The 27,595-nt window shown below is 35.0% G+C and overlaps 1 protein-coding gene across 5 annotated transcripts in view; it reads left to right on the top strand.

Annotated features, from left to right (window-relative positions):
- CEP85L (centrosomal protein 85 like) overlaps positions 1-27,595 on the top strand; it is a 223,684-nt gene that overhangs the window by 58,355 nt on the left and 137,734 nt on the right. For all 5 annotated transcript variants that reach the window (XM_047732071.1, XM_047732070.1, XM_047732072.1 and 2 more), the window contains one exon: positions 14,575-14,736. In XM_047732071.1, the coding sequence (XP_047588027.1) occupies positions 14,575-14,736 (162 nt within the window). The remainder of the gene's footprint in view (positions 1-14,574; positions 14,737-27,595) is intronic.

Genomic DNA, 27,595 nt, shown 5'->3' with positions numbered 1-27,595 from the left:
AGCAGGGAGTGGCGACCAAGACCAGGGAGGACCAGAGTGATTGACTGCTTTTCCCTAAGGGTGTGCTAAGGAGTCAGGCCCAAACTCTTGGCTCCCAGGCTTGAGATAGAGAGACCACCATTTCAGTCTCCTCCTCTAAAGCAGTAGGGAAAGCCTTCAGGCAACAAAAGCCACATAAAGCAATCCAATCCAGAGCAGATTACTTAGCCTGGCCCCCTTGGCAAGGGCAGTGCGATTCTGCTCAGGTCAAAGACATCTGAGAATCAGGGTAACAGGCCCCTCCCCCAGAAGATCAGCAAGAACATCCAGGCAAGACCAACTTTACCGATCGTTGAGAACTGTAGAACTCCAACACTAGGGGCATATGGCATACAGAATTCATGTTTTTTTCCCCATAATTCTTAAGTCCTTTAATTTTTTTCTCTTTCCTTTTCAACCAATTTCTTCTCAACTTTTTAAAAAATCTTTTTTTATTTTCAGTTTTACAGTTACATTCTAAGCTTTCATTGTATTTAATTTTATTTTTGTATATATATTTTTCTTTCTTTACCATTCTGGGATGCAGTTTCTTCTAACAGACCAAAATACATCAGAATCTAGTGTATGTCTCTATTCTCACCTGTCTGATCATATTGTCTCTCTCTCTCTGTCTCTCTTTTTCTTCCTTTTTTTTTTTTTGGTTCTGTTAAAGTCTTTTTTTTTAAATTTTTATCTTTACCATTACATTATTTCAATGTATTTTGTTTGTGTGTATATATGTATATATATACACATATACACACATACATATATCTATTACAATTTTGAGATGTAGTGTTTTGTAACAAATCAACCAAAATACACTCAGGATATATTGTGTTGCTCTTTTCTGTTCACTTGTCTGTTTATTCCCCCCCCCCCCTTTTTTCCCTTTTAATTTTCATTTTTACAGTTATATTCTGTCCTTTCATTGTATTTGATTTTTTACATATATAACTTCTTCTTTCTTTACAGTTTTGGGATCTAGTTTTCTGACAAAGAGACCAAATACACACAGGATCCAGTGTATTGGTCTGTTCTAGCCCCCTGTCTGATTACATTCTTTCTTCTTAAAAAAATTTTTTTCCCCCAGTTTTGGGTCTTACCTGACTTTTTAAAAATTTATTTTTTTTTTCAGTGTTCCTGATTTCTCTAGTGTATATTTCTCTGTGGTTGTTTTTGGGACAAAGGTCCATAGCCTACAAGGGTAGAAACATTAGACTTGGAGCATACCTATCTACAGAGACCTGGCAGGCCAGAAAGGACTGGCATGATATATTCAGGTACTAAATGAGAAACATTTGCAGCCTAGAATACTTTACCAAAATAGAAGGTTGTCATTCAAAATAGAAGGAGAGATAAAAAGCTTCCAGGACAAACAGAAACTAAAAGAACTTGTGAACACCAAACTAGCCCTACAAGGAATATTAAAAAGGGTCCTTTAAGCAAAGAGGGAGCCCAGAAGTTAAATAGACCGGAAAGGAACAGAGACAGTTTACAGAAATGGTGACTTTATAGGCTTAATGGCACTAAATTCATATCTTTCAGTACTTACTCTGAATGTAAATGGGCTAAGTGCCCCCAATCAAAAGACACAGTGTATCAAATTGGATAAAAAAAGCAGGGCCCCCCCAAAAGCAAAGCCCACTGATAAGCTGTCTGCAAGAGACTTATTTTTGACCTAAAGACACTTCTAGATTTAAAATTGGTGGTGGGGGGGACCATACATCATGCTAGTGGACATGAAAATAAAGCTGGGGTGGCAATCCTTATATCATACAAATTAGATTTTTTTTATTATGTTTTTATTTATTTATTTATTTATCTTTTTAAACATATATTTTTATCCCCAGGGGTACATGTCTGTGAATTGCCAGGTTTACACATTTCACAGCACTCACCATAGCACATACCCTCCCCAATGTCCATAACCCCATCCCCCCTCTCCCAAACCCCCTCCCCCCATCAACCCTCAGTTTGTTTTGTGAGATTAAGAGTCACTTATGGTTTGTCTCCCTCCCAGTCCCATCTTGTTTCATTTACTCTTCTCCTACCTCCTTAACCCCCCATGTTGCATCTCCTCTCCCTCATATCAGGGAGATCATATAATAATTGTCTTTCTCTGATTGACTTATTTCACTAAGCATGATACCCTCTAGTTCTATCCACGTCATTGCAAATGGCAAGATTTCATTTCTTTTGATGGCTGCATAGTATCCCATTGTGTATCTATACCACATCTTCTTTATCCATTCATCTGTTGATGGACATCTAGGTTCTTTCCATAGTTTGGCTATTGTAGACGTTGCTGCTATAAACATTCGGGTGCATGTGCCCCTTCGGATCACTACGTTTGTATCTTTAGGGTAAATACCCAGTAGTGCAATTGCTGGGTCATAGGCATACAAATTAGATTTTATTTATTTATTTTTTAAGATTTTATTTATTTATTTGACAGAGAGAGATCACAAGTACGCAGAGAGGTAGGAAGAGAGAGAGGGGGAAGCAGGCTCCCCACTGAGCAGAGAGCCCCATGTGGGGCTCGATCCCAGGACCCTGGGATCATGACTTGGGCTGAAGTCAGAGACTTTAACCCACTGAGCCACCCAGGCACCCCACAAATTAGATTTTAAAACCAACGACTGTAATAAGAGATGAGGAAGGACATTATATCATAACTAAAGGGTCTATCCAACAGGAAGATCTAACAGTTGTAAATATTTATGCCCCTAATATGGGAGCAGCCAGTTATATAAACAAATTAATAACAAAACTAAAGAAACACATCGATAATAATACAGTAATTGTAGGGGACTTTAGCACCCCCCTCACTGCAATGGACAGATCATCTAAGCAGAGGATCAAGGAAACAGCTTTGAATGACACACTGGACCACATGGACTTTACAGATACATTCAGAACACTCCATCCTAAAGCAACAGAAAATGCATTCTTCTTGAGTGGACATGGAACATTCTCTAGAATAGATAACATATTGGGTCACAAATCAGGTCTCAACTGGCAACAAAATTTTGTATCATTCCCTGCATATTTTCAGACTGCAGTGCTTTGAAACCTAGAACTCAATTAGAAGAGGAAATTTGGAAAGAACTCAAATATATGGAGACTAAAGAGCATCATACTAAAGAATGAATGGGTCAACCAGCAAATAAAAGAAGAATTTAAAAAATTCATGGAAACAAAATGAAAACACAACTGTTCAAAACCTTTGGAATGCAGCAAAGGTGGTCCTAAGAGGAAAGTGTAGAGCAATACAAGCCTTTCTCAAGAAATAAGAAAGGTCTCAGATATACAACCTAACCTTACACGTAAAGGAGCTGGAGAAAGAACAGCAAATACAGCCTCCTCTTCCCAGCAGGAGAAGAGAAAAATAAAGATGGAGCAGAAATCAATGAAACAGAAACCAAAAGAACAGTAGAAGAGATCAACGAAACTAGGAGCTGGTTCTTTGAAAGAATTAATAAGATTGACAGACCTTGGGTCAGACTAACCAAAAGGAAAGATATAGATACCAAATAGATAAAATCATAAATGAAGGAGGAGAGATTACAACCAACGCCAAAGAAATACAATTATAAGAACATATTATGAGCAACTATGTGCCAACAAATTAGGCAATCTGGAAGAAATGGATACATTCCTAGAGACATAAAACTACCGAAACTGAACCAGGAATAAATAGAAAACCTGAAAAGACCCATAACCAGTAAGGAGATTGAAGCAGTCATCAAAAATCTCCCAACAAAAAGTGCTCTGCGCCAGACGGCTTCCCAGGAGAATTGTACCAAACATTTAAAGAAGAATTAATATCTGTTCTCCTGAAACTGTTCCAAAAAAATAGAAATGGAAGGAAAAGTTGGCATCACAATTCCAGACTTCAAGCTCTATCACAAAGCTGTAATCATCAAGACAGTATGATACTGGCACCAAAACAGATGCAGAGATCAATGCAACAGAAGAGAGAGCCGGGAAATGGACCCTCAACTCTATGGTCAACTAATCTTCAACAAATCAGGAAAGAATATCCAATGGAGGGGCACCTGGGTGGCTAAGTGGGTTAAGCCACTGCCTTCGGCTCAGGTCATGATCTCAGGGTCCTGGGATCGAGTCCCGCATCGGGCTCTCTGCTCAGCAGGGAGCCTGCTTCCCTCTCTCTCTCTCTGCCTGCCTCTCTGCCTACTTGTGATCTCTCTCTCTGTCAAAATAAATAAATAAATAAATAAATAAATAAATAAATAAATAAATAAATAAAAATATTAAAAGAATATCCAATGGAAAAAAGACAGTCTCTTCAATAAATGGTGCTGGGTATATTGGGCAGCCACATGCAGAAAAATGAATTTGGACCATTTTCTTAAACCATATACAAAAATAGACTCAAAATGGATGAAAGACCTAAATGTGAGACAGGAATCCATCAAAATCCTAGAGGAGAAACAAGCAGCAACCTCTGTGACCTTGGCCACAGCCACTTCTTGCTAGACAGGTCTCTAAATGCAAGGGGAACAAAGGTAAAAAGAAACTATTGAGACTTCATCAAGATAGAAAGCTTTTGCACAGGAAAGGAAAGGAAACAGTCCACAAAATCAAAAGACAATCAGCAGAATGGGAGAAGATACTTAACAAAGGTCTTATCAGATAAAAGGCTAGTTTGTAGAATCTATAAAGAACTTATAAAACTCAACACCTAAGGAATAGATAATCTGATCAAGAAATGGACAGAAGACATGACCAGACGTTTTCTGCAAAGAAGATACCCAAATGGCCAACAGACACATGAAAAAATGCTCAACATCACCCAGCATCAGAGAAATACAAATCAAAACCACAATGAGACATCACCTCATACCAGTCAGAATGGCTAAAATTAACAAGTCAGGAAATGACATGTTAGTGAGGATGTGGAGAAAGGGGGACCCTCCTACACTGTTGGTGGGAATGCAAGCTGGTGCAGCCACTCTGGAAGACAGTATGGAGGTTCCTCAAAAAGTTGAAAATAGAACTATCCTATGGCCCTACTGAGTATTTACCCCAAAGATACAGATGTAATCATTCGAAGGGGCACCTGCACTCCAGTGTTTATAGTAGCAATGTCCACAATAGCGAGATGGAGAGAGTGCAGATATCCATTGACAGATGAATAAAGAAGATGTGGTATATATATATCATATATGTATGTATGTATGTATACATACACACACACATATATACACCATATATATGGTATGCATATATATACATACATAAACACATATATAAAAATATATATGTACATACACACACATATACATACACATACAGTGTAACACTACTCAGCCATCAAAAAATGAACTCTTATCTTTTGCAGTGATGTGGTTGGAATTAGTGGGTATTATGCTAAGTGAAATAAGTCAGTCAGAAAAAGATAAATGATCTCACTCATGTGGAATCTAAGACGCAAAATAGAGGATCTTAGGGTATGAGAGGAAAAAAATAAAACAAGATAAAATCGGAGAGGGAGACAAACCATAAGAGACCCTTAATCATAGGAAACAAATTGAGGGTTGCTGGAGGGGTGGGAGGTGGGGGGGATAAATAACTGGGTGATATGTAAGCAGGGCATGTGATGTAATGAGGACTGGGTATTAAGTAAGACTGATGAATTACTGATTCTACCTCTCTGAACCCAATAATACATTATATGTTAATTGAATTTGAATTAAATAATAAATCTCTTCATATTTATTTAATTATCATAACGCTGTAAGATAGGTACTCTAATTTGTTCTCTCTTTTTACGTGTGAAGAAATTGAGCTACAGTTTATTTATTTTAAAGATTTTATTTATTTGACAGAGAGAGAGCGAGAGATCACAAGTAGGCAGAGAGGCAGGCAGAGAGAGAGGGGGAAGCAGGCTTCCTGCTGAGCAGAGAGCCCGATTCCGGGCTCGATCCCAGGACCCTGAGACCATGACCTGAGCTGAAGGCAGAGGCTTAACCCACTGAGTCACCCAGGCGCACCCCGCCCCCTTTTTAAAAGAGTTTATTTATGAGCTACAGTTTAGATAAGTGATTTACTCCAGGGCTCACTGCTAATAAGAGGTTGGATAGAGCTTGTGTCCAGGCAACCTGGTTTCACGATCCATTCTTTACCACTAAGGAATATTAGAAATTCTATAATAGAAGAATAAAAAACCAAGACAATTAGATTCACTTACCCTAGAAATAATCAGTACTGAAATGGACTGGATGATGGCAATGAGGAACAAGTATTGCAGTATTGTTTCTTTCATTTTAGTTAGATAATCTCCAGTGTAGGTTGAGATTTTCTCTCTCTCTTCTGTGTGTGTGTGTGGTTACTAGTAATGTGAATGCTTTTTTATGTTTTTATGTTCCTTTTAATTTTTTGTAACTTTTTCTGTTTTTTTTTTCTTTTTGTTCCTATAGGAGATTGTTTTCTCATATTTATTAGGAATTTTGGCCATCATCTCCCCAAACCATTTATAATAATTATTTTTTAGCTGCTTTGGAAAGTGTTTACTGATCTTTAAATAGGTACTTAATTGCAGACCGGCTCAAGACATAGTTAAAAATCTCTTGGATTTTAAATTAAACAGATTTTAAATTAAACAGAGATTTTAAATTTAAAAATCTCTTGGATTTTAAATTAAACAGACCCCCCCCACCAACCCTGTTTAATTGTAATTCTGAAAGGAAATATATATGTGTGTGTGTGTGTGTGTGTGTATGTATTTTTTTCTTAAAGATTTCATTTGTCAGAGAGAGAGAGAGTGAGAGCACACAAGCAGGGAAAGCAGCAGAGAGAGAGAGAAGCAGATGCTCTGCTGAGCAGGGAGCCCAATGTAGGACTTGATCCCAGGACCCTGGGATCATGACCTGAGCTGAAGGCAGATGTTAATCAACTGAGCCACCCAGGCATCGCAGGAAAAATATTTTTTAGATCTAATTATAAGGTTTCCAGAATTTTAATTTTGTACCATGAACATTTATTGGCTAGTAGTGGCAATAATGACTGCATTTATTGAGACCCTGCCTGACTCTGCAGCTCTGTGCTAGAGACTTAAAAAGAAAAAAAAAAAGGTTGTCTTTTACTGTTCTTAATGTGGTGAAGAAGAAAGTCATACACAAAGGGGTTAATATAGTTTAGAAAATGCTGTTATTGGAGTTTTTAATGATATATTGGGAGAGCACAAAGAAGACATTTAGAGCAAGTTAATTCCGAACTGAGACCTTTAAAGAAGGTAGAGAAGGAAAATAATTTGGAGTCATTAAAGGATCTAATCTGTTGGGAGGCAGTGATTAGGTATGTATGTCTGGAGAGTGTTTATAGGGGAGCTGGAATGGGTGAGGCTGGAGTTGGAGGAAATAGAAGGTGGGCTGTCAATTGGTGAAGAACTTTGGCAAATTTAAGTAGTTCGAGTTTTATTTAAAATGCAGGAAGGAACCTATAAATTTATATGAACAGGAGAATGATGTATATATATTTGATTGTCAAAAGGTAACTGGTAGTAGGGGTTGAGGATGACTTGGGTTGTGTTACTTCAGAGGGAGATTCTTGGAGCAGTCCAGCCAAAGATGTGATCTGTGATGGTGGGCATGGAGAGGAGAGATCTAATTCAGTTAGTATTTACAAAATGGACTAAATAGTTTTACAAACTGATTACCTGTAAGGGTTAAGGAAAAGAGGTGTTCTCTGGATTTATTTGTATTTAATTCAGTCATACATTGATTTCTACTGGTAGTAGAATTGGGGCAATTGAGGGCCACTGTTCTGAACTTTGTGCAGAAGTACTTTGTACTTGTTAACATTTCAACATTTGAAATGTGAGATATGTGCATCTTCTGGCATACAAGGGTAAATATGCTTTGATATTTTGTTTTGTTCTGTGTTTTTTTTTTTTTTTTTGTAAAACAGTTGGTTCTCAATCTACTGATAACCTGCATTTTGAGAAATACTGCAGTTTATATTTATGATTTGTGTCATATTCAGCTTTTTATGTAAAAGTAAATCTGCTTTGTTATTTTTATTTTCTTCTGGCTTAGAGTTGTCATTTAAAAAATTCAGTAAGATTAGTTGTTATTCTTCTAAGTGCAGTTATAGATATATAACATATTGTGGAAGACTTGATATTTATGCATCTTTGCTTCCAACTTAAAAAAAAAAAGCTTCAAAAAGAAAATGTAATAGGTTACCTCTTCACTTGATGCTGATCTTCTTGTATTTTCCAGAGAATTACTAGTTTTTAATTACTAGTTTTTAAATAGTTTTTAAATAGTTTTTAATTTTTGTTTTTAAATAAGTTATCCCTAGGCATTCAGTATTTCTATATAAAAGAATTGAAATTGGTGTTAAAAAATATTCTGTTTTCCAAAGAGAAGTTCTAGTGTAGTGCCTTGGTATCTTTGCTATTCTTACAGAAGTGCTTCTGTCTTTGTTCTAGAGAAAACTGATTTTACAGTCAATCATTCAGTTGCTTTAATATGATAGGATCTAGGTGAGACTTTATTGTTATAAGCCACTGAGACTTATTTTAATATTTTAAAGTCCATAGCATGTCTCTAGAAATTGAGTAGTTCCCATTTCAGTAGCATAGTCATATAAATACTGTGTAAGAAAATTTTTCTTATTTTTCCTGCTAAGCATAGTTCACTTATAGTTCTTAACTGCTTTGTGATCTGGATTGACTTGAGTAGAGACAAAACATGTCATTTTCAGAATGAATTTATTCAATCTAAATTAAAGATTAGAGTATTATTTTATTCATGATATTTGTTAATTATCTTTAGTGTCCTAAGCGTATAGTATAAATTGGATCTTTTTAAAAAAAGAAGTATAGTTGACCTTTAAACAGTGCAGGAATTAGGGGTGCCAGCCTGCTGTGCAGTCAGATGCGTATGAATCTTTTGACTCTTTGAAAACTTAACTACTACTAGCCTGCTATTGATTGGGAATCCTTACAGATAACATAAACAGTTGATTAATGCATATCTTATATCTATTATGTACTATACTTTTACAATAAAGTAAGCTAGAGAAAAAACACTAAGAAAATCACAACAGAAAATACAGTACTGTATTGTATTTGTCAATACCTAAGTTTATATCATCAGTGTACAAGATGAACTGTCTGTATCTGTATCAATATTTTCCTAAATAATACAAAACACTGTAATTGTTATACATGTAACTAACGCTAGATACTAAAAATGAAAAGATAGTTTGAAAAAGAAAATTCATATATATTTACAGGTATAAGGATTCGTGCATTGATAGTGAAGAAGCAATAATATGATTGCTCATCAGTAACCTAGCCTATGCATTAATGAATGAATCATTATAACACTTTAATGGCATATAGTATTACATTCATATTCATAATACATTGTTGGAAACAGTGTTACATTTTTTTAAAAACCACTTATGTGTGATGGATGATAAGCTGATACAGAGTTTTCAGTTACTAGGGAGAGGGGTATACTATAAGGTAATGTAATTCTTTGAAACCAAAGTTATAAAACTGAGAAAACTAACACATTATTGATTTGATATTTAATGTTACTCATTTTATGCCTGTGTGAAGATAGGCTATCCACTACCATACAGGTTTTTTACAGGATGTTCTGCATGTGAATATTTAGGTAGTTATGATAATGGCACAAAAATATCTCATGCAGTTCTTGCCGTACAATTATTAGATTTTCATGCGGTCACACATGTATACAGCAGGTAAGTTTATTAACTATATCGCATGATGATTATTTACTGTTCATTAGGTGGAGGTAGATCATCAGAGAGGTCTTTATCCTTGTCTTCATGTTGAAGGCTAAGGAGGAGGAGAAAAAGGAGGGGGGTTGGTCTTGCATTCCTACAAGTGGTAGAGGTGGAAGAGGTGGAGGAAGTGGTTGGGGAGGCAGTACAGAGAAGCACACTGGGTGTAACTTCACATAAATACATCATCATTTCTATCTGACTTCTTGGCTTTCTCATTTCTCAAAAAATGTTTCTAAGTAGTACCAGTCATTCTTCTGCTGTTTTCTTTAGTTTTTAGCGCTTGTGTCATGGAATAGCCCATGTTATAAAAGAAGTCAAAACAGTCTTGAGTAATCAGAACCCTTCTGCCAGGTTGTTCAATGTCAGTTTGTTTTCTGGCACTATTGCTTCTATGTCTTCTCTCTCATTGTCTGGCATTGGTTCAGAAGCTCTCGTCTCCAAGTCATCTTCTGTTCATTTCTCAGGGATTGTATCTGTTAGCTCTTGAATTTCTCCAAGATCCATATCTTGAAAGCCTCAGTTTCCTACCTACTTTGCCATTTCCACAATCTCTTCCATTATTCCTTTGGCTGGCTCTCTTGTAAATCCTGTGAAGTCATTCACAACATCTTGACACAGTTTCCTCCAGCAGGAATTTATTGTTTTGGGGTTGATGGCTTTCACAGCTTTTTCTATAACGATGGTATCTTGAGTGGTGTAATCCTTCCCAAGCTTTCATGATGTTCTCTCTATTGAGGTTCTGTTCCATGGCATTCATAATCCTTTCCACAGGGAACCATGCAAAATGAATCTTAAAGGTCCTTATGACCTCTTGATTCAGAGGTTGAGTTAGAGACATTGTATTGGGGCACTTTGATATCTTTGGTACTGAACTCACAAGGTTCTAGGTGGTCAGGGGCTTTGTCAGATATCAAAAGCACTTTAAAATGCAGTCCCTTTCTGGCAAGTTGCTTCCTGACTTGAGGGACAAAGCATCAATGGAACCAGTCTAGAAAAAGGGTTCTTGTTCAGGCCTTCTTGTTTTGCAACCAAAAGACTGGCTGCTGGTTGTTAGTTACCTTTTTCCTTCAAAGCTGGGGGTTAGAAGCTTTTTAGATAATGACAGTCCTGGTCATACACCCGACTGCATTTGCTCAGAGCAACTGTTAGCCCATCCCTTCCTGCATTAAGTTTTGGTGCTCACTCCTCTTCCTTACTATTACATCTTTTGTGGCCATTTCTTTCAGAGTAAGACCCTTTTGTCTGCCTTTAAAAACCTGTACAGGCAGATACCTTTCTCATCAATGATTTTCATAATGGCATCTGGGAATTCATTTGCTGCCTCTTGGTGGGCAGAAGCTGTTTCTCCTGTTATCTTGACCTTTTTTAAGCCAAATTTCTTTCTAAAAACTATCAAACCATCCTGTGCTGGCATTAAATTCTTCAGCTTTGTATCGTTCACCTTCTTTTTGCTTTAAGTTGTCATGTGCTGTAATGACTTTGCTTTTTCTCAAATCATACTAATCTTTAGGTATGCCATTCTTACACAACCTTGTACCCACATAAAAGCTGTATTGTCAGTACAAGATAAAAAGGTATTTCACAGAAAGTTCAAGTCTTTGCTCTTGTTTGTGTAGCTGCAGCAACAGCTTCACAAATTTCCTTTTCATTTTTAACAATGATCTTTATGCTGGATTCATTTATTCAGAAATGGAAGGCAACTACAGGTACAGACCCCAAACTATAGTATATATCAAGCATTCAACTTTTTCTTTCTAATATCCTGGCTTTTTTTTTTTTTTTTTTTTTTTTTTTGCTCCTTGGGAGCATTTCTAGCATCACTAGTGACATTGTGTATGGGTCTCATGGTGTTGGAGATTTATGTTATTGAACACAACATGATGAAAAATATGCAAGAACCACAAGAGATCGCTTTTTACTGTGATACACAATGTACTAGAGATGATTAGCATCATATGGATTTTTAAGTGGATAATAGCAATGAGAGGTGGCTACAAAAATTATAACATTGGTACAGTATGTATGTACTATAGTTAATTTTATGTAATTATGATTTATTTCTACATCTTTGTGTTTATTTACATTTCTCTTAACTTCAAATGGCACCATGTACAGTGTAAAATGTTTGTGTAAGTTTTGATTAATTATAACTTTTTATAATAGGTTTGTATGTATTTTATGGTAGTGATAAAATAGGACTAGTATTTATAGTGTTTTGTGCACTCATGACAAACCTTTTTCTTAATTTTTTTGGTATCTTTAGGCTAGTTGGTTTATTTGCAAATTTTTTCATATTGTCACAAATCTCCAAAAAGTTTTCTGATATGTTTACTTAAAAATATTCTGTGTATAGGGGAGGCACTCAGTTCAAACCTATTGTTGTTCAAGGGTCAACTATAATGTTAGAAGTCTAAACACTTTTACTTTCTCTCACTATTAGTAAGATTGGACATTCTTTCATATCTTTGTCATTTACATGTATTCCTAGCCTATTTATGCTATTTTCTGGATATTCTTAAGAAATATTTGTCCATACCTGAGGATCTGATTGAGGAAAACATTTTGGTATAGATTATGGATAGATCAGAGTTAGAGCAGACCTGGTTACAGAATACTTTCACTTGGTGCTTTAATATGTGAGTGATTAATCAAATGAATTAAGGTAAGTCCTATTCTGAGAAAGGCCTAGAATCTATTGGGTTTTAAGTGGTTGTTCTGGACATCAAAGCTGGCTGTGTGTCTCTCTGGTCAGTATTTTAAAATTTTGAGTTAGTTTAAATGTATATGTTTTATTGGGAGGTGTGTTTTTTGTTTTTTTGTTTGTTTTGTTTTCTGAGATAGAGAGAGAGTGAGAGAACTTGTTGGTGGGGGGGTAGGGAGGGAGAGAAAGAATCTTAAGCAGGTTTCATGCCCAGCACTGAGCTGGATGTGGGGCTTGATCTCACAATCCTGAGATCATGACCTGAGCCAAAATCAAGAGTCAGATGCTTAACTGACTGAGCCACCTAGGCACCCCTAAATGTATATGGTTTTTAAGGCTACTTATTTACCTTATATATGTATAAAACCAAAACAAATTTAATTCATAAATTATATGTAAATAGAAATTTAAACTAGTATTAACATGGCATGGTGTTTTATTAAAACAATATCTTTAATGTTAGGATTAGTATTGGTAAAAAATAGCTTCAGGTCTGGTTTTATTAATCTGTTTATGAATTTTGATTTTTAATATTAAATACAGAGAGGCTTTTTCAAAAATTGTGGCAAAATGATTTAATCCATTTTATGGACATGTTTATTATTTTGTGATCCTTACGTTTAAATCTAAAAACTTTATTTTTTCTAAAGACTGCTAAAAGGCACTCCTTATATGGCAGTTTCAATGGTGTATCAGTTTGTAATTCTGTGCAGATGTCTTGTTTCATATCATGATGATAAATGCCCCATACGTTATTTGCTCTTTACTTAGAAACAGCTGCATTTGTGAACATAGAGCACAAATGCGGGCATTGAAATTATTGATAATAAATGTTTTAAGGTAGCTATTCAGATCACCTGTAATATGCTTATTAATTTTGTAAGGATGTCATTGAATGAAAGCCCCAAATTCTTGTGTAGAACTTGTTAACTTCCACAAATAAGTTTCAGGCTCCAATTTGAGAATCACTGTGTTCATCATTAATAAAGATATGTGCTTCTATAGCTTTTATATAAAATTCAATAAATTTAAAATTGCTTTTTAAGATTACCATAACTTTTTAAAGATTTTATTTATTTATTTGAGAGAGAAAGCATGTGTGCACACTCTGCATGGGGGTGGAGGGAGAGGGAGAAAGAAAAGCCGACTCCCAGCTGAGTGAGGAGCCTGACAGATTCCCAGGACCCTGAGATTGTGACCTGAGCTGAAGGCAGATGCCCAAATGACTGAGCCACCCAGGAGCCCCTCAGATTACTGTAACTTTTATGAACTAGTTATAAGTGATTCACAGACTGGCATTCCTCCTTGGATATACTTTGTGTGGCATTGTAATGGACAAAAATTTAAGAATGAAGTAGGAAGAAAAGTAAAATGGATGTGTCAGAAAAAGGCAAATAAAAATTAAGTAAAAGTGGACAAGATAACTGAAAATAAAGACCAGGAGAACATTAAAAAGTGATGTTAGCCCAAAAAAGATTTAATATCACTCAAAAGGGAAAATTGAGAAAAAGTCATGATGATGCTATGGTGTTAATCTTTTATCAAAACATAACTAAAGAAATAAAAGAAATAAAAAATGATTTTAAATGTTAAATGATTAAGATACAGAAGAAAAATTTATTTTCCATTAGCATGTTCCACTGAAATTGTTATGCAATATTATTCAATTAGGCTTTCCCTGGGCCCCAGTTCTCAACTGATTGCTCTGTGTGGTATCACAGATGTCTGCATATCACATATTCCAGAGCAGAGTGCTGACATTTCCAGACAGACAGATAGATTTGATGTTTTAAATAAGAGCAGTATGTGTTTCAGTGTTCAAAACCTATGAGCAGAAATCCAGGTCCTTTAGTAGAGGAAGCTGTGAAATCAGCATTGAATTTTTAGGTGTACAGTATGTAAGTTTATTTGATGAATCTTAGGTATCATTGATCTATTTTAATTATTTGATGCAGAAAATAACTTTTTTTATGTGTATTTTTTTTTCTAAGTTCAAAAAAGATCTCTTTTGTCTACTCGTAGACGTTTTCAGTGTGCTAATTTTTGCATATTTTTCTTTGTAGGCCCAGATTATTCTTCATCAGCATGGTTACCTGGTAATGAATCATTGTGGCAGGCCACAAGTGTTACATCTAACCATCGAAATAATCATATCAGGAGACATAGTATAACTTCTGACAGTGGTGACACCGGCATTGGAACTTCCTGTTCTGACAGCGTGGAAGGTGAGCTGAAATTCTTAGTGTTTAGACATGAGCCCTCAGAGAATGGTTGTGATTGAGAACATTCAAGGGATATGTTCTGTTATTCCAAAATAAATTATAAAGTAATATTTGAATATTTAATAATAATTAATAATGTTCAGTGTTATCATTATATCAAGTGAAATTATCCCTCTCATCATATTAATTTTCCCACATCACTTTTTAAACTATTTGTTTTGATATAATTATAGATTCATAGGCAATTTTAAGAAACAGTACAGTGATTATATGCACCCTGTATTCAGTTCCTCCCACCTCCACCCATGGTAATACCTCACAAAACTGCAGTGCACTATCACAACCAGGATATTGATATTGATACAGTCAAAACATAGATTGCTTCTTTTCTTTTCTTTAAAAGATTTTTATTTATCTGAGAGAGAGAGAGAGAGAGAACATAAGAAGGGGGAGGGTCAGAGGGAGAAGCAGACTCCCTGCTGAGCAGAGACCCTGATGCGGGACTTGATCCTTGGATTCCAGGATCATGACCTGAGCTGAAGGCAATTGCTTAACCAACTGAGCCACCCAGGTGCCCTACAGAACGTTTCTATCACCACAGTATGCACCTCATGTTGGTCATCCTCCTCTACTCCTCAACTTTTGGAAACCACTACATCTAGTCTCCATTTTTATAATTTTGTCATTTCAAGAATGCTGTATAAATGGAATCATATAGTATGTAACCCTATAATATTGGCTTTTTTTCTTTGACAATTCATCCAGATTGTTGCATATATAAATAGTTCATTTCTCTTATTGCTAAGTAGCATTCAGCAGTGGTGGTATTAGGTAAACTACATTTTGGTTAAGCATTTTCCCACTGAAAGACACATGCGTTCAGTTTTGACTACTGGAAATAGAGCTGCTCTAACCATTCACATCCAGGAACACAGTTGCTGGTTGTATGGCATTTGAATGTTTAGTTTTTAAAGAAATTGTCATACTGTTTCTCAGAGTGATTATTTCATTTCAGTCAGCAATGGAAATGGATCATTGTGAGTGATCCAGTTTTTTCTTCATTCTTGTTAGCACTGGTGGTTTTTAATTCTAGCCTTTCTGATGGGAATGTAGTGATAGTTCATTGTGGCTTTAATTTTCATTTCCTTAAAGATTAATAATATTGACTATTTCTTCATATGTTTGCTTTCCATCTGTCCTCTTCAGTGAAATGTTTCTTCATGTCTTTTGCCTCTGTTATAATCAGATTATTATTTTTTTACTGTTGAGCTTTTAGAGTTCTTTCTATATTTTAGACACTAAACCTTTGTTCGCTGTATGATTTGCAAATATATTCTTCCATTCTGTAGCTTGTCATTTCATCCTCTAACAGTGTCTTTTGCAGAACAAAAGTTTTAAAATGAATAGTTTGATGAATAGTTATAATTTTAGAAGTGTATATATGGATTGTGCTTTTGGGGTCAAGTCTATGAACCCTGCATAGTCCCAGATCTTGAACATTTTTCTCTTTTTTTGCCTTGAAGTTTTATCATTTTTTGTTTTCTATTTAATTCTGTGATCCATTTTTGAGTTAATTTATTATAAAACAAGTGTGTTTGGTGTTCCCAAGACCACTCTTCAGATCAGTGATTTGCTGGAAAGAATTCCAGAACTCAGAGAGGCTGTCATGCTAATGATTATGGTTTGTTACAGCTGAAGGATACGGAGTTAAATCAGCAATAGAAAAAAAAGCAAAGGGCGGGGTCTAGGAGACACTAGGCCCAACCATTTGTCCTCTCCCAGTGGAGTTGTGTAGATAGTGTTTCATTCTCCCAGCAGTAATTTGTGAGAGCACGTAAGTGCTGCTAACCAGGCAAAATCACCTAAGCCTTGGTGTCCAGGATTTTTATTGTGGGTTGGTTATGTTGGCATGATTGACTCCTTGTCACACATCCTTGTGTGTATGACGTTAGTGACTAGCCTTTGAGAAGTCAAGCTTGTAACACAGTGTTTCAAAGCACCCATCATAAATCACATTATTAGCGTAGACTATATGAACTAACTCAAGGTCCCCAAGTAAACAAAGATAGTCTTATTAGGCAGGGTATTCCAAGGGTTTAGAGGTTACCTCTCAGGAGCCAAAGATAAGGGCCAAACCTTTTTTGTAATATGCAGGATATTGAAAACCTTGACATGCTGACTTAAGTCCTTTTTGCACAGTGTGAGACTAAGATTGGAATTCGTTTTCTTTGCCTAATAAGTCTCGAAATTGGGTAAAATAATTATTCCCATTTTTCTTTTTCAAAACTGTTTTAACTATTCTCATTCCTTTGCTTTTCTGTATAAGTTTTAATTTATCTATAGCTACAAAAAAATCTTGCTGGGAATTTTATAGGAATTGTATTATCCATTTATCAGCTTGGGGAGAATTGACATGTTTACTGTCTTAAGTTTTCTAGTCCATTAACATGATATAGGTCTCCATTTACTTAAATTTTAATTTTACTCACCAGTATTGTATCTGTTTTGTTAGAATTATACCTGAGTATTTCATTTTTTTCTTTTTTTTTTTTTGGAGTGATTGTAAATGGCATTGTATTTCCCGTTTTGGTGTCAATATGTTGTTATTATATAGAAATAAATCAATTTTTGTATGTTTATCTTGTGACATCGTTGAACCTCTTTAGTTGTAGGAAATTTTTTGGTAGATGTCTTGGGACTTTCTCTATAGACAGTCATGTCATCGTAAATAGGATGTTTTTCCTTCCTAATCTGTATGTCTTTTATTTCCTTTACTTATCATCACAGTAACCAGACCATCCAGAATAGTGTTGAAGATGAGTAGTAGAAGTAGACATTTTTATCTTACAGATAAAGTGCTTAGTCTTCCACTGTTAAGTAGTTGTATGATAGTTGTTAGCTGTAAGTTTTTTGTAGATGTCATTTATCAATTTGAGGAAATTTCCCTCTAGTCGTACTTTGCTGAGAAGTTTTTTTTGTTTTTTTTAAATGATGAATGGGTATTGGATTTTGCAAATGTTTTTTCTGTATCATTTGATAAATGATAGTCTTCATTAGCTTGTTGATATGGTGGCAGATTTCCATAGCTTGTTTTTTCAAAAATTGAGTTGGCTTTCCATCCCTGGAACTCCACTTGGCCATAAGGTAGAATTATTTTTATGTATTGGTAAATTCTATTAATATTTTGTTAAGGAATTTTTCTGTGTATCCATAAAGAATATTGTTCCATAATTTTCTTTTTAGGGGGACTGCCTTGTCCTGTTTTGATGTCCAGATGATACTAGCTTTATAAAAAGAATTGGAAGGTATTCTCTCCTATTTTCTGGAAGAGACTGTATAGAGTGACATTGATTCTTTAGATATTTGGTAGAATTCTTTACTGAGACCATCTGGGTCTAGAGATTTCTTTTTTCATAGTTTTAAAGTCATGAATTCAGTCTCCTTAATAATTATAGGGCTATTCAAATTATGCCTCTTTTTTTTTTTTTAAGATTTTATTTATTTATTTGACACAGAGAGAGAGAGAGAGATCACAAGCAGGCAGAGAGAGAGGAGGAAGCAGGCTCCCTGCCGAGCAGAGAGCCTGATGCGGGGCTCAATCCCAGGACCCTGAGATCATGACCTGAGCCTAAGGCAGAGGCATAACCCACTGAGCCACCCAGGCACCCCTCAAATTATGCCTCTTAAATTGGATGAATTGTTGTAGTCGCCCCACCCAGAAGTGGCACATTTTGTCTAAGTTGTCAAATTAATGTGTGTAGAGTTGTTCATAGCATTTCCCTATTATCTCTTGATGTCTGTAGCCTCTGTAGTGATACCACCCCCTATTCCATTTTTTTATTTTTATTTTTTAGTTTTTTTTATTTTATTTATTTTTTTTTTTAGTTTTTTTTTATTTATTTTTTTTTTAGTTTTTTAGTTTTAGTAGCAGTTTGTCAATTTTATTGACCTTTTCAAAGGATCAATTCTTCATTTCATTTTCTTTTTTCTCTTTTCAATTTCAGTTATTTCTGCTCTTTATTATTTACTTGTTTTTGCTTTGGGTTTATTTTGCTGTTTTTCTCAGTTTTTAAGGTGGATGATGAGTGGTTTGAAACTTTCACTCTTTTTAGGTGGATGCATTTGGTGCTATAAATTTTTCTGAGCGTGGTTTTGACTGTGTCCTACAAATTTTGATATTTTATGTTGTCATTTAGTTGTTTTCTTAATTTACCTTGAGACTTTCTTCTTGACCTCAGGGTTATTTCGTAGTATGTTGTTTAGTTTCAAAGTTTGGCATTTCTCTGCTGTCTTTCTGTTACTAATTTCAAGTATTTGAAAATTACTAATTTCAAATTAAATTATTAATTTCAATGATTCTATTGTGGTCAGAAATACCATGATTTCAATTATAAATTTTTTGAGGTTCCTTTAGGTCTTAGCATGTGGTTTATACAGTATATGTTTTGTGGGCACTTGAAAACAGTGTGTATTTTGCTGTTGTTGGGTTGATTAGATCCTGTTGGTTGATGGTGTTTTTGACTTTTTCTATATCTTTGATGGTTTTCTATCTAGTTGTTTAGTCAGTTGTTAAGAGCAGTCTTTTAGAATCTCAACTATAATTGTGGATTTGTGTATTTCTTTTTGGTTCTTTAAATTTTTGTTACATATATTATAGTTCTAATGCTTGGTGCATACACATTTAGGATTGATGTATATTCTTGGTGGATTGGCCCTTTTATCATTATATAAAATCTTCGCTGTCTTTGGTTATTTTCTTGTGCTGAAGTCCACTTTACCTGCTATTTGTACAGTACTTTGGCTTTCCTTTGATTAGTGTTTAAATGGTAAATGTTTCCTATTCTTTTTACTTTTCCACCTGTCTGTATCATTAGATATGAAGTAAGTTGCTTGTAACAACATACAGTTGGATTGTAATTTTTAATTCACTCTGCTAATCTCTGTCTTTTGCTTGATATATTTAGACCATTTACCCTTAATGTAATTATTGATTTATTGATACTTAAGTTCACTATTTGTCTTCTTTCTGTTTTCATTTCCCTGCTTTCCTGTGGGTTAGTAGAACATTTTTAGAATTCTACTTGGATTTATCTATAGTATTTTTAAGTGTATCCCTTTGTATAGCTCTTCTAGTGGTTGGTCTAGATATATATGTACATATGTAATGTGAATAACTAATTTTAACAGTTTGAGTGAAGTATAAAATCTTTACCATCCCCTACTTAAAAAATTGTTTCAAATATTGTCTCTATATGTATTTATAAATATATCAGATAGTGTTATAATTTTTACTCCAACTACCAGACTTTAATTTAGGAAACAAGATGAGACACAGCTTATCTTTGCTTTCTGTGTCCTTTCTTTCTTCATGTTTCAAAGTTCCTTTTATTATTTTATTTTGGTTTAGCCATTTTTTTAATCTGTCACATCTACTTGTGACAAATTATCTGTTTCTTTTCAACTGAGAATATCTTGATTTTCCCTTGTTTATGGAAGGATAATTTTATTGGGTATTCATTTCTAGTTTGACAGATTTTTCTCCCCCAGTAATTGAAAGTATTATGCCACTTCTTTTTGACCTCCATGGTTTCTGATGACAAATTTCTTGTCATTTTTCTTTGGCTATTCTGAAGATTTTTTTCTTTGTGTTCAGTTTTTAGAAATTAAGGTCTTTGGGTGGATTTCTTTGGAGTTTTCCTTTTTGGTATTCATATAGCCTCTTGAAACTGAACATCCTGCCAAATCTGAGAAGTTTCCAAACATTATTTTCTTTGAGTACTTGAGCCTTTAACTCCTCACTTCCAGGATGGCACAAGTCATAAATATTTTGTTATTGTCCTACAGGTTTCTGATGCTCTCTTCCTTTTTACCTCCTCCCTCTCCTCTATCTATTGTTTGTGTGTAGACTGGGTAATTTTTATTGTTTTGTCTTCCAGGTCACTGATTTTTTTTTTTTTTTGGGGGGTCTGCTCCATTCTAATGTTGAGCCCTCCTACTGAGCTATTTATCTTATTGTATTTCTCAGTTCTAAAATGTTTATTTTGGGTTTTTTTTTAATGTCTTATTTCCTTGCTGGTGCTCTCTTTTGTCGTTTCAGGCATGCCTGTATCGTTCATCAAAGCAATTTTATGATGATTCCTTTACAATCCTTGCTAGAGAATTCTTTTTTTTTCTCTTTAAAGATTTTTATTTATTTATTTGAGAGAGAGAGAGAACGAGATGGGGGAGGGTCAGAGGGTGAAGCAGACTCCCTACTGAGCAAGGGAGCCTGACATGGGACTCAATCCTGGGGCTCCAGGATCATGACCTGAGCTGAAGACAGTTGCTCAACTGACTGAACCACCCAGGCGCCCCTTTGCCAGAGAATTCTAACAGTTCTCTCATATTGGTGTTGGCATCTATTGATTTTTTTTTTTTCCATTCATTTTGGGAAATTACTAATTCTTTATATGACAAGTGATTTTGAATTTAAATTTTGGAGTATTTTGTACAGTTATGAGAGTCTAGATTTAAATTATTTCCTGCATAACAAATGTTGTTATGTTTATATTTTATCACGTTTTTATAAATATAAGCTATTTACATATGAGTAAATATAATATAAAATGATTATAAACATAGAGTAAACATATTATTACTATATGTTTAAACCTTTTCTATTTGCCATCTTGGTAAGATACTGCTCTGGCATGTGAAGCAGGGAGAGGTACTACCTCCTTAATTGCTAGATGTAGTTAGAAGTCTAGGTTCCCCACTTGGCTTTTGTTGATACCTGAGGAGTTTGGAAGGGAGTGCCTTGTTACTGCTGGGTGGGGTAGAAGTCCAGATTTTTCATATCATCACCACTGACACCATTGTTTGGCTGGCCTCATTACTGCTGGGGGATGATGAGTGTCCAGACACTCTGTTAGGCCTCTCTGATATAACCTAAGAATGTATCTGTGCATAGGGAATATCCATAGTGCCAGACAGGGATGAAAGTTGTGTTTCCCTGCTTGGCCTTCTGGTGGAGCTCTTTGAAGTATTTTGTTATAGCTTGGCAAGGTTGGAAGTCTAGGCTTTTGTTGGTGTGACTTTTGTTGGTGTGGGTAGAGCTGTGGTTTTTTCTTTGGTATTTGGTTGGAAAAGAGTGGTTACTTTCTCGAGAAATTCTTGTTAGTTTCCTCTTTCCTGGTCCATTGGGTAGGGAGAACTGGCTTTCCTGAGACTTTTTTGGGGTGTGCCATCTGGTTCTTTGGGGTGGCTGGTTTATTTTAGCTCCAAAGCAGAGAGGCAAAAAGAAAACCCAAGGAATTCGCCACAGTATTGTGTTCCTTGGATCCTGAGGTTCTTAGCTGGTCTGCCTTCTTTTCTCCAACTTTCAGTCATTTGCTTGTTTTATATATAATGTCTAGGGCTTTTAGTTGTATTTAGTGGGAAATATAGGGAAGACTGTCTTTTCCATCTTCTCACTAATGTTTCTTACAGACATTAACAAAAAATCTTAACTAATACTGTTTGTTATAACTTTGCTAGCAGTTGCATTGAATGTTGATTTCATTACAGTCTTGCATCTAATGTCAGTTGATTATTAAAACACACCAAAGAAAGGAAGGAAATATATACAAGGTAGTGAAGGGGCAGATAGGAATGTGCATTGTAAAAAATAATAGTTGTAAAAGAAGTATTCTCTTGTTAAATTGAAAGATGAAAATAATTTAGGTATGTAGTGTTTTGTTTCTTCAACATTCTTTTTTAACCTTTCTTAAATAAAGATTTTATATCCTGTTTTCACAGCCTTATTTAGTTTGTAAATGAATATTCTTAGAACTATTGATTTTACTGTAAGTTTGTTTAAGTATTACTCATATCTTTATCCCTTGAAATAAACTTGACAAGGGTATATTGATAGTTGTATAATGGAGTTTTTTTACTTGATTGATCTGAAGTAGCATTTTAGTGTAGTGTTCTATGTGTACTACTACTGAAGTTTATTTCAGAGTCCTTCAGTGGGAGGCTGGTGATATTCCTGAAGTACTATAGAAAATGTACTATTATAGATACTTTTTTCCAAGCTTTCATCATACTGATGGAATATCTTCTTAGGCTATAAATGATAAGTAGAGTTATTTTCTTATGGTAATAGTCATGGTGTTAGTATTAGATGTGTCTTTAGAGAAAATATAATTAATTAGAATGAACAAGTTAATTCCCCAGAAATGAAATGACTGCTCTTACTAATACGATGGCTAAGAGTTCATGCTGTGTTTAAACCTGTTACCACTTAATTATGTGTGCAACCTTGAATAATTTCTCATTTCCTTCAGCCTCAGTTTTTTCATCTGTAATTTGGAGATAATTTTTTTTTTATGTATTATGAAGATGTAACAACATGACTTTTAAATTGCTTAGTGCAGTCTTTGCATTACCATCATTGCTTTAAAAATGATTCTTGTTCTCCTTTCTTACTCTCTCTTTTTTTGTGTCTCTTTCTTAGGAAGTTGACAAGCCTGGCTTATCTAAAACAGTGATGCTTCTATTGCCACCCTCACAGTGTTGTACCCACACTCTTGCTTTATTTTGGGTTTGTTTATTTTTTCTATCATGGAATAGAAACTGGTATTTACTGGATACTCAGTTTTGTTCAATGAGACAGTGCATATATAGATTTTCAGTTAAGGTTCTTGTTTTTAGCCTGCTTTTGTACCTGATATTTCTGAGGTTAGAGTCTCTTCACTGTTCTCCCAGACAGGTGAACTCCCTGTGCTACATTTCCAGACTTGTATTTTATGCCATGTATTCTTCTGTCCTGCTTTAATAATTAATGCTTTATTTTCCAGCTTCTGAAATTTTGTTGCAATCTTTTTTATGACGGTCCTGTATTGTTCGTTGCCATGACTTCCTATTGTATTACTGTTCTGTCATTTCATTGGATCTTTAAAGGGAGAGAATATAACTTTGTACACTTGGGCAATGATCTTTAACCAGAAATTCTTTGAAATAGATACAAATGAAAAAAGAGGAGAGAAAAAGAACTGAAAAAAAAAAATGGTTATAAAACTTCCTAATGTCAACAATTCTATATATTTCCTTCTTCCCAATTTTAAAAAAGTAATAAGTGCACATTTAAAAAAGCATAAAGATGAATGTAATTTTTTAAAGATTTTATTTATTTATTTATTTATTTGACAGAGAGAGAGAGAGGGAGAGAGAGATCACAAGTAGGCAGAGAGGCAGGCAGAGAGAGAGGGGGAAGCAGGCTCCCTGCTGAGCAGAGAGCCTGATGTGGGGCTCAATCCCAGAACCCCGAGATCATGACCTGAACTGAAATCAAGTCAGACACTTAACTGTCGGAGCACCCAGGGGGACCCCAAACCATTTTTTTATTTTTTCAACCCCCAGTACACAGGTGAAACAGGTTCAGAACCATAAACCCATACTTATGTGTGTGAGTTTTTTAGTTCTTCCATAACAAATTACCACAAACTAGGTGGCTTAAAACAACAGAAATAGATTTTCTAATGGTTTTGGAGACTACAAGTCCAAAGTCAAGGTGTTGGCAGAGCCATGATCCCTTCAAACACTCTAGGAATGAATTGTCCTTCCTTGCCTCTTTTAGCTCCTGGTGGTTACCAGCAGTTTGTCATTCCTTGGTTTGTTAGCGTCATAGCTCTCATCTCTACCTCCTTTACATGGCTTTCTTTGGCTCTCCTCTGTGTCTTCAGACCTCTTTGCTCTAAGGACAAAGGTCATTGGATTTTAGGATCCCCCCCACAGTTCAGCAGGACCTTATCTTGACTTGATTACATCTGTACAGATCCTGTTTCCAAATGAGGCCACATTATCAGGTTCTGAGGGTTAAGATTTTATTGTATCTTTGTGTGGGGGGGCAACTCATTCCCCCAACACTCTTATTATAGAATATGCGGTAAAATAGAAAGCATGAAATAAGTGCTGGAGAGTAATTTGAACTGTTTAGTTGAATATAAAATAGAAGTACTGCTTTTAGGGTTTAGAAAAATGTTACTAGCTATTCTCATCAATGAACTTTAAAAATTAACTTTTTTTGAGGAGAGAATGATGTATAGGAAGGATAACAGAGGATTTAAAAGTTGCAGAGTAGATGCCCTGGGATTTTCTTTGTGTTACTGTAAAGCTGTTTGCTTTAAGCAAATCGTACTCTTAACTTTGGTTCTGTTATGACTTCTCAAAAATTTACTTGAGATCCAGAGATTATAGCTTTTTTGAGGCTTTGGCTTGGAAACTCAATAATCTTTTTTTTTTTTTTTAATGGTTACTTTAACCTCCAGAGAATATTATGGTATTAACCTGGATCCAGCTGGGAATTTTCCTTCCTCAGTTTGGCCAAGGAGAGCTCAGAAATAATCTTCCTCCATTCCCCCCACTGCCCCCGCCAATTCGTCCCAGACTAGGCTACTCAATATCAAGGCTGAGAATGCTACCTTTTCATAATGACTGGCTGAAAAACTGAAAATATCTCAATGAGAATATTACTGGTAATCATATCTTTTCCATAATCTTCAGAAACTCTTTGATCTTGCTGTATATTATTATATAATTATCTTTCCTATTGCTGTTTAGAAAACAACCTTTCTCCCTATTCTTTGAGTCATTTTGAAACTAATTTATTTGTTAACAGTAGTAAAGATCATGGTCTTTTACCACCGAATTATTCACCAGGTGTTAAATTCAAGTTCCTTTAATCTTTTAGGGATGAAGAGCATGATTTCCACTGTCTCCTTAAATTGGGCTGATGTGAAGATGTTATTCTTCTTGGGCTTCCATTATTTTTTGCCATTACCTCCAAGTTGAACTCCCAACTCTTTACCTGTTAGTTTTTTAGTAACACTTGAAGTAATGAGTGATTTAATGGTATATATAACATAGATCTATACAGAATACCCTAATGTCCAAGGAATCCGTTGAGTTTAAGGCATGATCACAATACGTAGTGTTAATTTGGAGGCTACTATATATGGATGAGGCATAGAGCAAAGAGGGTGAGAGTTCTAGGAAAGAATAAGGAAGGAGTGTAAAGAATGGTGGATGAAAGTAAGATGGAGGAGTAGGACTCATTGACAGTATCAGAAATTTGGGACTTCTGTGGAAAATGAATCAGAATTATGGTTTGGGTGGTGCTGTTGGGATGAATGATCTTGATTGTGCTTATTATTGACTGCCTGGGGACATGAAGTGAAGTGTTAAAAAAAAAATCAGCTATTTAAAAATCTTAATATAGGAAATAGTTTTAGGTAGTATTTTTAAAGCAGGCATATTTAGCAGGCATATTCTCTCTCTCTCTCTCTCTCTTTTTTTTAAGATTTTGTTTTTATTTATTCATTTGAGAGAGACAGAGAGCACAAGCAGGGGAAAAGGGAGAGGGAGAAGCAGACTCCTTGCTGAGCAGAGAGTCCAACATGGGGCTCGATCCCGGGCCCCTGAGATCATGACCTGAGCAGAAGCATCTGAGGCACCCAGGAGCCCTTAGCAGGCATGTTCTATTAAGTTAGAAAGCATGGTGTATTTGCTTATGTAATACTGGATTCCATTTAATTTATGTTTTCCTTCTGAATTTGTTTTTCTGAAGTTCTTGCGATATCTACTTCATGGGAGTTGTTCTTTTGCTCTTTCCCTTCTTTGTTCTTTGATAAGTACCCTGAATCTTCTAACTTACAGTCTTATTTTTCACTGTTGGGTTTACTTCATGGCATATGAAGAGATCAGGAAAATAACCATTGTAGAGGATTACTGAATATTGAAAATAGTCTTACAGTAGAACATAGCTAATAGTTTGGGATTTATAATAAAATGTCAGCTTTAAAGCATGCTGTGTGTTAATTTATTTCATGTGGTTTTGCTTTATTTACTTTGTCCTTGTATTATAGAAATCTTTTTATCATTCACTGACCATAGATCTATAAAGAATTTTTCTCATTTATAAAATCAGATCTGTATGAAATCCCATACATTATAGAATGACCCAAAGTATTCATCTCCTTTGTTCTACAAACCCCAGCTGAGAATTACCATGTTAATTTCTAAATATTAACTTCTAGATAATGTACATGAAATTTGGACAAGTGTTACCAAGTATAATTTGAATTTTAGAGTGTATCTACAGAATATTTTATTAACTGCCTTTAACTATGTTACTGTTACTACTTGTCTTGGGGGAGGATATACATTTCTTCTTGATTTTTCAGTGCTGTGGCTTGAAGTGCTGCATTATTTTGGTCTGTTGTGACAATTTTTCAGTGAAATGTATAAATGCGTTTGAGTTCTTAAAAGACTGACTATTGTAAAAACCTCAATATACAAATGAAATACCTACATGATTTACATACTACGTGGTGTTATTAACAAAAACTTTTTTTTAAATTAACAAAAACTCTTGATTTAATTCTACAATTTATTTGCTATACTTGGTATCAGTATACATAGTTACAACTTTTGTAAATTACTGTCAATATTTTTTTTGGAGGTATTTGAAGTATTTATGGAAAATAATAGTATTTACTAGTGTAGGCCAGTATGGTAGCCACTGGTGACATGTGGCTCATTAAGTGCTTGGACTGTGCCTAGTCTAAATCGAGATGTAAAATGCACACTGGGTTTTGAATACTTTGTGTAAAAAAATGTAAAATAGCTTAATACTTTTTAATACTAATTACATGATACATGGTAATATTTTGGATCTGGTGAGTTACATAAAGGCATATTAAAGTTAATTTTACCTTTTCATTATTATTTTTCAGATGCAGTTACTATAAAACTTAAAATTACAAGGGTAGCTTGTATTATGTTTCTTTTGGATATATTGGTCATACTGGTTTTGAGAGTGTATAATTTGTAAAATGTTCAC

This window comes from Lutra lutra, chromosome 6, assembly GCF_902655055.1.
Source record: "Lutra lutra chromosome 6, mLutLut1.2, whole genome shotgun sequence".
Taxonomy (NCBI): Eukaryota; Metazoa; Chordata; class Mammalia; order Carnivora; family Mustelidae; genus Lutra; species Lutra lutra.
This window is presented reverse-complemented; position numbering and strand designations above follow the sequence as displayed.